Here is a 13,848-nt window from a genome sequence, read left to right as displayed (position 1 = left end):
CTGGGTCAGTTCTGACCATAAGGAGCAAACAAAATAAGTTCATTGCTGAAGTGTTTAAGATTATTCTGTCTTTATTACTATACTGCTTAAAGGAATAGACACAGCATGAAAAAGGAATTCAATATAAGCTCAAAACTTATTTTCTTTATTCAAAACTGCATACCAATTTTCAATGTAAGGGCTCAAGGCGTCTTCCAAGCTAAAAAAATCAATTAAACCATAATCAACCAACAACAACCAACCTACAAAAAGCAGCAGACAGTTCACCACAAAGGAGTCAACAAACAAATCACAAACAGCAGCGTAGCAAGTAAATCAAAAGCTTATCAAAAAGAAACTGTTTCTGGCAAAGAGAGAAATACTGGCAAATCAGCCAAGCAAACCAACTAGGACAGAGTTCCACATTCTGGGCACCACAGCAGAAAAGACTCTCTAACATAATCCTGCCCACTGTACCTGAAACGTCCATGGAGCACAAGGAGAGCAAGTGCAACTGTGCCTGCATGAACAGTCCTCAGGCGGCAAGCCATGGGTGGGTGCCATGGTGTGGGAAAGGTTACTGGACGTGCAGCAGAGGGCCTGTCGGCTCCTGCCTGGGAAAGCAGACGAGTGGAATCAGGAGCAGGACAGCAGTACTGACGCCTTACTTTTGTCACAGTTTGTACTACAGAAGAAAGAGCATTTTGAGAAACCCTTCACTATTCCAGGGAAGCCTAATGCCCCTGAACCCTATCCATAGCTTACCCATGTCCCTACTTCAAGAGCTAAGTTCTCTATTGTTCTGCTAAAGAATCAAAACAAATGCCTAGTTGGTCAGCATAGATAACACTAGAGAAGTAAATCAAGGAGCAATGATGAATTAACATAGACAAGCATTCTGTCTCCTGGTTCACTTACCGTAAAAAGATTGGACCGGCGCTTGGACTGTTTACGAACAGGAGTTGGAGTATTTGTGGTAGGTGGAACATCAATCCGTAGCTCCTTCTGGCTGGTGCTTGGAGTAGATGGGACAGAGGAGGAATAATCACTTAAACTCCCTCCTCCGTTGCTGGTCTGCAATGATTAAAATCCATTTTACAGGAAGAAAGCCAATTGCTACTTCACAAGTTTAATTTCATCTTTAGCAGGCAGAGTAGGTTTAAAAAAATAAAAATAAAAAATTACCACAATCTCTCTTACTCTTGGAACTTAACTGGAAGAGACAACTGGAATACAGTGGTACCTCGGGTTACAGATGCTTCAGGTTACAAACGCTTCAGGTTACAGATGCTTCAAGTTACAGACTCCGCTAACCCAGAAATAGTACCTCGGGTTAAGAACTGTAAAGCTAACCTCTCCTTTCTATTAGCTGAATATTGTCCATATTGTTTCTGATGCATAGCACTATACAACGTTTACAAATCAGTCATATTGTCCAAAATTTGTGGTGCTATGTCTATAGTGGACTGGAGCTGAGGTCACAGAATTCTAGAACCACTAGCCAGTTTGCACTGGAAATGGAGTGGAGTGGGGATAGAGGATTTCAAGCCAAACTGAGCAATCTCAAGTAACCCCCCCCCCCAAAAAAAAAAACACACAATAAAATTTAGCATTTCCAAAGTACATTTTTCTTGATCATTCAGCATATCACCCATATCTGATTCTTTAGATGAAGGAAAAACAACATTCTAGGTGGCTTCAACTAAGGGACCAATCCAAAGATGACCAAAGCTGTTACAAAATTTGTTCTGCTGTCAAGCTGATCTTAATTCATAGGATTTTTCAACAGAATCTATTTCAGAGTTCCATTCATCTAGCAGCAACTATATCGCCAAACTAAATTCAATAACTAGAGTATAGCCTTTTGCTCTTGTCCTCCTTTTATAAAAAGACATCCACAAATACTACAGTAACAGCTTTGCTATTCAAAAGCCCCCACAGCCACCTTGTTTGCAAGGCTGAAAAGGCACACAGTCCTTCCAAAGCACTACTCTTCAGCTGATCAATCTGAATGCAATAAGAACATAAGAACATGAAGAGCCTGCTGGACGGGGCCAATGCCCCATCTAGTCCAGCACCCCCTGTTCTCACAGTGGCTAACCAAAACCAAGCAGGATAGAAGCACAAAAGCCCTCTTCCCTTCTGTGGCTTCTAGCAACTGGTATTCAGAAGCACTGCTGCCTCCAACTGCAGAGGCAAAGTCATCCAGGCCAGTAGCTTTCAATAGCCCTCTCCTCCATGAATTTGTTTAATCTTCTTTGAAGCCATCCAAGCTGGTGCTCATCTCTGCCTCCTGTGGGAATGAGCTACCATCACATGCACTTGTGCATGGAGAAAGTCAACTGTGGAATACACTTCAGTGCCATATGGATTAATAGTGGATGCACAAGAACGAAGGAAAAGGAGCAGCTGGGTAACTGTCTACCATTCCTGAAGGTTGCATTGAGGTGTACCACTACCCCACCCTGGTATGCAACCCATGAACTTCCCCACCCCTGGAGAGAATATTTCAGCAAATTTGCCCATCCCTGCCTTAACTAAACAGGTAGAACTGCTGAAGTTAAGATGAAATTATTAGTATAAGGGGGGAAATGGAGTATAGCTAGACCTGCGAGCAGAAGACCAAGTAAGCACCTACTTTGATTTGATTAAAACCATTTTGAAATGAGATTATAAAAACATATTCAGTGTACACAGAGAGGGAAAGTAGAAAATTTAGCCTTACAGCAAATTCCCATTCTGAGGTTCTGGGATGGGCAGTCTAGTTCAGGGAAGGCACCTCCTCTTACGTTATCAGGAAGTATCCTTTTGCCAATGACACCCTGGGGAAGGGATTTCCCGCAGCTCTGAATCTGGGAACACCCTTAAACTCAAGCAGAATAGATATAAGACTAACTAAGAAAATATCAGGGGGCTAGGACAGGGGGATGAGAAAGTAACTCACACAACTATTAGCATTAAAAAGGTAAAAGCAATGTGGAAAGGAAAGAGGGAAGATAATCCCAGAGGATTCAAATATTTAAGCTTGATATAAAAGAGATGATAGCAAAAATGGACAAAAACTTAAATGGCAATGGATAGCAAAAATGAGCAGAATGCTAAATTAATAAAAGAACTTTCTGAACAAATAAAAGATCTAACAATCAAACATAAACACACATATAAATCAGTCCAGGACCTCAAGAGCAGAATCAACAAGCAGGAAGACACTTCTAAGAAATTAGTGAATGAAAATAAAGGGCCGAGGAAAAATCAAGAAACAACTAATGAAGAAATAAAGGATCTAGTGACATTATATGAAACTACTTTGGACCAGATAGCTCTGCTGGAGATGCACCAGAGAGAGATGATTTTACGCTTCAAAGGTCTCCCAGAGGCACAAGAAGAAAGAATTGACCAAAAGTTGACTCAAGAATTAGCAATCTGGCTGGGCGTACAACAAAATGTGTTGTGGATGGATATAGACAAAGAATTCCAAATAAGATCTGAGAGTACAAAATCGTTTAAAGGTCCAGGAGACTGCTTGGAGTTTTTCAGTTCAAGACTTTAAAAAGATACGGTATTATGAAAGAGAAGACAAGCAAAGTTGTTGATGTTCAGATACAGTAGCCCCAGCTGAGGTCTTGGTCTTGGGAGGGCATATCATAGTAATCAAGGGACATAATGGTTACTGAGTTGACAACCTTAAAAAGTTGTGGGACAGAATGCAGCCTGAGTTGTGAGAAAATGACGTTGTTTAGAAGTGTTGTTGTTATTGCTCCTGCCGCTGAGGCATCTTGTCCATTATCTTATCCTCATCCAAGTACAAGATCACCAAACTGTAGGGTCTCATCTCCTTCATGTTGTGCTTCTCAAGCATCGCTTGAGATAAGAAACTGGAAATGAAAATCCAGAAGACATAAGCTAGGCAAATAATATATTGGGAACTCCAGAAACTTCAAACATATCTGTCACATTGGATGAGGTCCCAAACTGGCTTTGCTACCAGCTTAGATCCTGAAGTTCTTTGCTAAGATATTTGCTAAGGCTGGCTTAACACAGGACCACCTGAAGGACAGGAGAAAATTAAAGATTTTTGAAGTAATTGAGAAATGTGGGGGCGCAGAAGCAGTATTGAAAGAGACAAAGGCAAACACAATTTGAACCAAAATCTGAAGGATGTGCAGTTGAAAAGGACACCGAAGATGTTCTAATGAGTCGGTTCAGAAAAGGGAAACAATTGAAACCAGGGGCTCAGAATCCAACACCTCCCATTGATGAAGAAATAGTTGCTGCTGTTAAGGATGTTGTTCAGAAGTGACACATGGCAATACATCTTTCAGATACCGAAGAATCTGACTTGGAGAATGATGGCGAATGGGATGATTAAAATAAGAAATTAAACATGTTAACTACTACTTGATCTTTTAATACTTGATTGTTTAATACAAATATTTCTAGGATACGTGGGGAATATGATATACTTTAACCGTAGGCTATTTAAAAGCTAAATATTTCTAACATGACACTGACTTGTCTTGTCTTAATATTGGTTTTGTTTTTGGTTTTGTTTTGTTTTGGTTTGGTTTTTTTACCAATAAATTGCTGGAGAGAGAGAGAGAGAGAGATGACAACCCGAAGAGATCTGAAGAGCACGAGCACCTCTAATGGGCAAGTACAAGGTGATAAGAGTAAGCTCCCCTCCTAAATCTTCTGTTTGACTCTGTGAATGAGTCTGATAAGAGAATAAGTGTATTCCATTTCCCTTGGTCAATTATTATCCAGGGTATTTGCCCACAGGTCTAGAGACATCTGAATGAAGAGAAATATCTGCCCACTCTGTGTTACAAATACAGATTTGATGGGAAATCACAGGAACTATTCCTACTGAGACAGCACACTATTGCATTTGTGCCCCTGCCCCATATTGTGCCAGGGGCAAAGTTTGGCCGGTTTCTTTGGACTTCTGCAATGCATACCTTTGCTGATGAGTTGTCTCCACCCTTTGAACACTCACAGCACCAATCATGGGATTCAAAGCTCCAGTCACTTTGTCTTTGACCACATCCACTGAACCTGTGTGTTTTGGTAATTAGCCCTTCATTCAAGGAGGCTTCATAGTAACTAGGGGACGTGCCTGAGAGGAAAAATCTCTCTTACATGAGGCCTTGGTTCAGTCATTAGTAGAATTCCTGGTAGATGGAGCTGCTGAGTTATCCAGGCTTGAGACAGGAAACATAACATCTCTGAAGAGGCTTGTTTGCAGAACCTCATCCACAGAATCACATCCTGGCAGGACATCTGATAGTGGTGCTCCTCATTAGGCTGGTGTGAAAATACATCAGCACTGTGATGATTAGCTACTGAATCTTTTGTTGCCTGTCCAGGAACAGAAACACTCTCTCCACATGCCGTGTTCCCTCCTAGATGTTTTCTTTGCAGAATAATAAGCAGAAACACTTTTCTTTGTTGCTAATTAAGTCATGCAACTGAAGGCATGAGGAAAAGTACACATTCTTAAGTCCCTGTTGGAAGCTGAGTGGACTGATCAGTAGATCATCCAGATACCATGGAAGAGATTGGTGTGAAGAAATTTTCTGTGTGATGGGCAAAACAGTATATAGAGAACTATTTGAGGTCTAGAATCATTCACAAGGTGTATTCCTTCTGGACACTACATAGAATACTGAGTAAGTCCTGAATGGAAGAGTATGAGTTGTAATATTATTTTCTTGAGAACACTGATTTTCAACACATATTAATTATAGGAAAGAATAAGTTTGTTTCTGGTTGGACATTTGACTCTTGGAATGGGCACAACAGTCTTCTACAGCAGATATAAATAAAAACAAAAAGGTACACATTGGAGGAAAAAATATTCAGTATGTACCCAACAAATTTGCACAGTGTGGATACCACATGGCATTTCACCCTAGCCACTTATTACATGCAGTAGCCTTTAGATACAAAAAAGCCACACAGGCTGACAGAGGAGTGGCAGTGTATTTACAATTCTTACTGTGTTTAATCCTTATGCATCTGATGCAAGGACCTCTAGGCAGACCATTGATCTTTGATAAGATTAATGGAAGGTCAACACAAGGCTGCTATTAGGGCATCTATAAAAAATATTTTCCATAACTTCACATGGCCATGTATAATACCTAAGACTAAAACAGACAAAATACTGGAAATCCATGGCAGGAACTATTGTCTCAATATTTAAGAGAAAAGCAGCTGGGGAGGGAGCAAATTAGATCAGAACTGTAAGGGAGTTAATCCGTGTCCTACCTGCTACTTTCCTGTAAGTTTTCCCTAATAGGCAAACAGAAATTTGGGGGAAGTTTTAGTTTAGGAAAGGTTCACTGGACGTAAAGGACTAACCCCTTCTTCCAGCACCAGAGTCTCAAGTCAATTTGGGCTGCCCCTCCCCAACACAGCTTCTTCTGAAAGACAGAAGTTGGACTGGCAACAAAATTCTGTAGTAAGGAGTTTAAGGTTTCAGCCAGCCAGCCTAACCTCTTTCATTCCACTCCCACTCCCAGAGTTTTCCAGTATAACAGCTTTCCAAACTGAGCATGCTCTAAATTTCTCCGACTCCATAGTTTTCCCCCTGCAAATGTTGGGGCATCTCTGAGTCCTCTAATACATCCTTCTTATGTGCAGGCAGTGCCATTTTGGATACATAAGGATGCATACTAGGAAAATGAGTTTTATTTTAGTAGAAAAGGTTAAAGGAGGTATACGTTCTGATTATAAATCTGCAATATCTTGACAAACTTGTCCAAAATCCACATAATACTATGTGTGTCCCATCTTCCTCTGGCAAACATGAGAAACTGCAAAGAGGTATGAGGAAATAGCTATTTCGCATTGTGTTTCAGAAATGCTCTAAGAACATTAAAAAGTGTAATATAAATACTGATAAGCCCCAACTCTTCTCCTCCACTCAGAATACCTCAGAAGTACAGCACAAGTGCTGGGACAATCCTCCGTATCCTTCCAGAGCTTGAACAATGGCTGGATCGGCTTGATAGGTGCTTCAAACACTACAAAAGCCCAGCACAACTGCAGGTGTTTCCCCTTTGCACCTTTAAGCTTGGGAAGAGGGATGGAGCTCATCCGTGTGACAAATCGTTTGGAAACACTTTTAGCCCCACAGAAGTGGCACATGTTATAAAGTCTGCCTTTTCTCACGAGTGGAGGATTAGCCCTGGCATTTGCATTGTGCTAGCACTTCAAGTATCTCTTAAATTCAGCATGACATCACACAGGATCTCACATTTCCCTATTCAGAGATGAGCATGGTCTTGACCATCACAAATGTTGGCTGGCCAGCAGGGCCATCCAAAAATGTGTGTGTGTCCCATCCCCCGTCCCCCGCGTTTGATCCTTAGAACCCATTGTTTAGTGTACTGCACACTCTATCTTGGGTTGCCTGCTTGAAGCACCTCCCTCATTCTTTTAATCTTGTGTCACTGAGAGTTTAGAGCAAAACTGTTTTGTGGAACATGACAATCCTGCCTAGTATCTTGCACAGATTCCTCCTTTGAAAGTTCTCCAGACTAGGAGTTAAATTAGAGCACTCTAATACAGCTGAGGGATATCCCCTTCAAGGAATGGAAGGATTCCCCAAGCTTCACAAAACTGGTATTTGCTAAAGAGCTTGGATTCGTTTGTTGCGTTTGTTTGTTTTTTTAAAAATGCTACTTCTGAATTAAGTACTGCCCCACCCTGGTTCCATTGGGGAACATTTCCCCGCAAAATCCCCACTGCTATTATAGTTACTGGGTAGTAGCAGCTTCCATCATTGTGGAAACTGGGAAAGTACAGTATCTATAAACATTTGCTGTTGGCCAAGGATTTTGAGAATCTAACACAATATGCTTGTTTTCTCACTAAGGAAACAATGAACATAAAACATACATTATTAGAGGGACACCTGGGACTTCTAATCCTGGGATCACTGTTCCAATAGAGCATACCTCCCAAAGCATTGTTGTCCGATAAACCTGTTCTGATGTGGTCTTATAACTTGTAAAGCAGGAGAAGGGAGGAACGTGTGGGAAATCCAGATCTTGCTGGACTCCAACTGCCACCTGCAAGTCCACAGGTTCCTTACCATGGCTTTAAAAATGTTTTATTCATATTTGAAACTTCTTAATGTTCAACAAAGCTTTCAAATGTTAGTTGCATGCAATGAGTAAATGGCCCTCAGGTAAGCTGGCAGGTGGCCGTGCTCTGTTTCCAACTATACACAAAGACATAGACACTTTAGGCTGCATAAGTGATTTCGCAAAGGGAGATATGTGCACAGCCTAATGGCTGGTAACAACAGTGTCTGGTAACTGGGTGAAGTGGCCTCATAAGATGCTTTTTGAGGATGCATGTAAGCTGCTCACCAACTTCAGGTGAATAGGCCAAGTGTCTCCTGTAAAAGGATTGTGAGGAAGAGTATATTACACCGATGCTCCAATATCTGCATTGATTTTATGTGGCTCTAAAACAAGGCATTGTTGTGTGGCGGTTGGTTGGTTTTTTAATGTATATACCCCTACACTATTTGAGCCTAATACAAGATGCCCTTCTTACCCTATACAATGGTACCTCTGAATACGAATGGGATCCGTTCCGGAGCCCCGTTCGCATCCTGAAGCGAACGCAACCCGCGTCTGCGGGTCGCGATTTGCCGCTTCCGCGCATGACGTCATTTTGACTGTCTGCGAATGCGCAAGCGGCGAAACCCAGAAGTAACGCAGAACACAATCCGAAAGCACTCAACCTGAAGCAACTTCAACCCGAGGTATGACTGTACCTCCAAGGCAATCTCTAAACTTGATTGTGAACTAGCTCTTAAAGTATCACACATTTGGCCAAGTTCAGACAACAAAGACACATGGAAATACATAGTTTAAACTTTACATAGTTTAGAAGCAATTTCCAGGCTCTATTTAAGTGGCCTTTTTTAGAAGGTCATAGAGCATATTTAGGTTGGGGGTTCTTTAGCTCTTTAACTGTGGTTGCACATTATGAACCTTCAAAGCTAAATACAATATAAATTAAAGTAACACAAGGGCACAGCAACTCAAAGAAAGCTATCCAAAGAACAACTGAAAATACTCTCTGCCTGAGGTTGTCAGAACCCATATTCTATTCCTAGGTGTAAAAGTGCTGCCTTGTGATATGAAGAATCTGAGTCAAATGCAAGAACACTGGTTACCAATGCCAATTCACGTTGCCCAGTCTGTATCTACCACTAAAAGGGATGCAAATAATTACATTCTATTTCATACCTGGCTGATATGTACTGCCGAAACCTGGACTGAACATACAGATGAGTGGCTTGGAGAGTTTGGTAGGGATTTGCAAGGGCCTATCGAAAGTTGCTGTTTTTTCCTTGTTGCAACAATCTTCTGTGCAACTGTAAAGACAAAATTAAAAGAATTTGATTACATAGAAACCCTGTGATGCAGCATTTTGCTCCTCTGTTCAGAGTCCTGCTTCCATTAAAGAGCAATTTCATGATCTGACCAACAACATAAACTGGCAGTCTTGCAGCTGATGCACAAAGAAACTACAGAGGAGTGGAAGCTAATGGTAAAAGTGCTTACTTGTCTGTTGCTGTTGCTGTTGTTATTAGTAATAGGCTATTGGTGTACACCACAAATCTCTTGAAACCAAGATGTGTTTTCAATCACAATAAATATTTTAAAAGTTAAATCAATTTCTTCTGGATTCCACATGAATGAATTTGAAATGAGAACAGTTAAGTGAATCATTTGTTTTCAAGAGGGAAGCTAGAACACCGCAGATAGAATGTCACAGTATTAGAATTATTCTGAATGAAACACAGCCTCCATCTCCAAGAAAAAGAAAAAGGAGGGGGCAGATTTGACGCAGGATGTATTTGTTTTTGTAACTTCTCCTGGAGTAGATCCGCACCAAGTTTAAAAAAGGAAGGCCAAACTGAGGGATAGTTCAGCTTCAGTTTTTGCTAAGTAGTCTACTCTCAAGGCCCCAATGCAGGTCACCCTCCCAATGTTTGAGACTACTTCCAACCTAGTCACCATGGCCATACTGAATGGGGCTGATGGAAGTTTCATTTAAAATGTTTGGAGGGGAAGGCTGTCCTAAAGCTTGGATGATGGTAGTATCTTCAAAAAAGCAGAGCTATCACACCAGGGAAGGCTGAGAAGAGGTAACTGTTACCAAAGTGTTCTACCTCCCAGAGATTTGCCCCACATGCCATTCCACCAAGTGGTAGCTTGGGACCAGCACAACTGAGCAAGCTGGGTGCATCAGGGTGTCTGCAGGGTAGGGCTCTATCCCACCAAACACCTGATTCACTCGGGAGCAGGGCAGCAAAATAAATAACTTACTGACTGGTGAATCAGGGGGTCTGCAGGGGAGCAGGGCAGCAAAAGATGCATCTATCCCGCCAAACATGTGATCCGCTCGGCAGTGTGTCTTTTGTTGCTGCGCTACCAGGCAATTCAGGTGCTTGGTGGATGGAGCACAGCAGCAAAAATTGGTGCACATTTACTGCTGCTGTGTCTGGCGGACCAGCTGGCTGCAGCTAGGCAGGTGGAGTTGCTAAGCACCAAGGGTGATGCCTGGACATCTCCACCCAGTCACAAAAGGCCAGTTGTCAGTAGCAAAATGTGACTGGTGCACAGCTAATGTCAAATGCCACTCACAAGAGGTCTAAACACACATGGATCTAATCCTCAGACCCATCTGCCCATCTGAGTCATGTATTAAGACTAGGTCACATGTCATTTCAAGTTTCACCTCTGATTTTAAACTGGAGATTCAGTTCTTGACTTATATAAAACTCTTGGTGTATTGAAACAAATTTATCTTCATTTATGTTGCAATTATCTCTTAGGGCAGTTAATTTGATGGAAATTAAACTATTGTTTAATTGCTCCTATTAATCGAGAGATTTAAAGAACCACAGTAATAAATAGTTACCTTCAAGACAGAACAAAGTCAAAGCTACTCATGTTGATTCTAAAAGGTAAAATAATTCTAAGCAGAATGAGAACAGAGCAGGCTCAAAATGGTCTTTTCAAAAAAAGGAGGATGCTGCAGAGCAGTATATCAAGTTTTCCAGTGAAATAGTTTTCACTCTATATTTCAGCGATTCAGAAATTTGTAATCAATCTACCACAACCTGATTAAAATCAGTATTTTGTTTCCTCTGGAGGAAATGCTATTATGGGGGCATAAATCACATCCAATGTGATTTTAAGTTGTGCCTAGTGCACTACTGGAATGAGACCCACAACAGTTTTAAATGGATCAATGCAGCTCTCGGCCGGAAAAAAAGGTTCCCCATTGTTGTATTAGAGGAAATTATTTCTGTTAATCACAACAGACCGGGACAAAAACAACAACCTATTGTTGGCCTACTAAAGTGAGAAGTAACCTCTTGAATATCTATTACCACGTACATATTCCTGAATAATCCACTTCACCCAGTTGTGGGGTTTTTTAATGCTTTTCGGGTTTTTCAATGAATTATTAGAATTTGCTTCCTTAGGACGCTTCAGGGGCACAGATATAAAACCACATATTTAGAACTGGCAGGGAGTCCCTGGTGCTGTCTACCAAAGAATATGGTGGTTTTTATGTGGATAGGGTAATCTGTGAGTTTTACAGTATGTGCACGTGTGCAGTATGTGTGCATATTACACACAGAGTAATATTGTGTTTTATTGTTGTTACCTGCCCTGAGACCTTAGGGTGAAGGGTGGATAACTAATAACACACAAACACACACACATACACCTCAGAGCTCCTACCTGACCTGGGGAACATTAGCCCTGAATCAGTGTTTTGGGGGTGGGGGGTGCTAATGTTTAATTGTGGTTTATTTGGTCCACCTTCTTGATTCAACATGGCAACTGCCATCCAAACATGAATGAAGACCACCTCATCCATCTTGGGAACCCTTGTGCCAAGTTAGGTGCTGACATCTTCAGAGGCATACAAATTAGCACAGGTTAGAATGGTTATGGCCAAAATCAGACAAAATCCCACTTAAGCCACATTCTGGTCTACCATATTGATTCAAAATAGTGGGTAGCATCCCTGCATTGACAAAAACTGCTACCCTCACCTCTGGAAATCTCATGCAGAGTTTGAAATTGGTGCCATTTGGACCCACCACACAAAAAAATGTGTGAAGACAAGCCTAAGTCACATTTTGGACCACCGTTGATTCAAAATGGTGACCAGTAGTCCAACACTGAAGAAAACCACAGACCCCCTCATCCCAGGAACAATCATGCAGAGTTTGAAATCAGTCAAGTTTGTACCCATCACTCCAAAAATCAGGCAGTCACATATCGTACTGCCATCTTGATTCAAAATGGTGGCTGCATTGCCCACATCAACAAAAACTGCCACCCCACCTCAGAAACCCTCATACCAAGTTTGATGATGGTATCAAGAGGCAGCCAGACCTACTGAGAACAAATGGTAAAAAAAGTTTTTCCAGAATATATAGTAGATTCCTTTATTTTCCTAATCTAAAACTCATCCCTGATAGAATTTGGACCAATTTACATATGTACACCAAGACAGAAAGGTACAACAAGATACTTCACAACACTGAAGACCTGTCTATATTAGAGTCACCACATATATGGTGTTTAGAACCCACAGAAGGCCTTAGTCCTTCCATATATGTTCATAATCTTGCCACAGCTGCACATCCTCCTAAGGTACAACTACAGTGCTGAATAGGACAGTATGAGAGGCTGCAAATGAAGCCTGCCTGGAAGCTGCAGGAGCAAGCACAGCAGAGCACATCACCACCCAAGGAGAGTAAGACATCACCCTGCAGAATCTGAAGCAGTGGTGTACTGGCTTCCTTTAGGCTTTCCGTCCCCACTGAAGGCCCTCTTTGACCTATTAGTCAGAAGAATGGCTTCCTCCATTAAGATTAAGAGAGCACTTTCAATTCCTACCTGTGTATCAACACAAAAAGAGCTAATCCAGAGGACTTGTGAGGGACTTCACTGTACTTTATTTGTTGCACTTTGGCCTATGAGACCTTTTATAGGAGGCAAATATTTGGTTGTATCACCATGTCAACTGATTTGCAATGACAGGTGTGTTTTCTACCCAGCCCTGCAGAAGCCCAGCTGTACTTATACACAATCAGGCATTTCTTCACCAAATTGAAGAAGCAACTTATCTTTTACAGCTATTGTGTGTTTTAATTTTTTTTTTAAATGTAACCAGCAATCCATGATGTTTCAAATATCAGCTAAATACGATTTGCTCTCCTAAATTATCACAGACAAATTCAAGGTACAATACTGTTAGCCATAAAAATCACTGACATTATTTTGTAGTTTCATTTCACTGTTTAATAACATTAAACTAATGTGTTTTATACTTGGCAAAAAATTGTTAGAGTTATTACAATTAGGGAAGGGTATGGCTTACATTAACCTAGCATAGGACTGCTTCCTTTTGAATAGGCTATAACTTGGTTTTCTGCCAGTTCTCTTTTGCATTCATAGTTTCAAGAAAAACCTAGATTCCATGTCAGAACTTTCTCATATACATTCCCCTTCATTAACATTTTTTCACATTGGCTCTCACTAGAATGCATCAAATACACCATTAATCTTAGGATTTTGAAAAAAAAGCTAATAAAACCATGAACAACAAAGTAAGCTTAGTATTATGTAGGCATAATTAGGTCAAATGTGAATTTACAATTTGGATATCACCCTTTGCATGCAAACTATTCCATATCCTGGATCTATTAATCATCCAACGAAATTGCTAAAAATGTGGGCTCAATGAGCCTTCTGTATTTTATGAGAAAATTACTCAACTGATCTACCCTATTAGGAAAGATGGGAGGAT

The 13,848-nt window shown here is 41.0% G+C and overlaps 1 protein-coding gene across 7 annotated transcripts in view; it reads right to left on the bottom strand.

Moving 5' to 3' along the window:
- AGAP1 (ArfGAP with GTPase domain, ankyrin repeat and PH domain 1) overlaps nucleotides 1-13,848 on the bottom strand; it is a 326,092-nt gene that overhangs the window by 223,815 nt on the left and 88,429 nt on the right. For all 7 annotated transcript variants that reach the window (XM_081203561.1, XM_081203562.1, XM_081203565.1 and 4 more), the window contains 2 exons: nucleotides 9,252-9,379; nucleotides 898-1,053 (listed from right to left, as the gene is read on the bottom strand). In XM_081203561.1, coding sequence (XP_081059687.1) covers nucleotides 898-1,053; nucleotides 9,252-9,379 — 284 coding nt within the window. The remainder of the gene's footprint in view (nucleotides 1-897; nucleotides 1,054-9,251; nucleotides 9,380-13,848) is intronic.

Source organism: Podarcis bocagei, assembly GCF_964188305.1.
Source record: "Podarcis bocagei genome assembly, chromosome: 1".
Taxonomy (NCBI): Eukaryota; Metazoa; Chordata; class Lepidosauria; order Squamata; family Lacertidae; genus Podarcis; species Podarcis bocagei.
The sequence above is the reverse complement of the archived record's forward strand: the minus strand, read 5'-3'. Positions and strand labels throughout refer to the sequence as shown.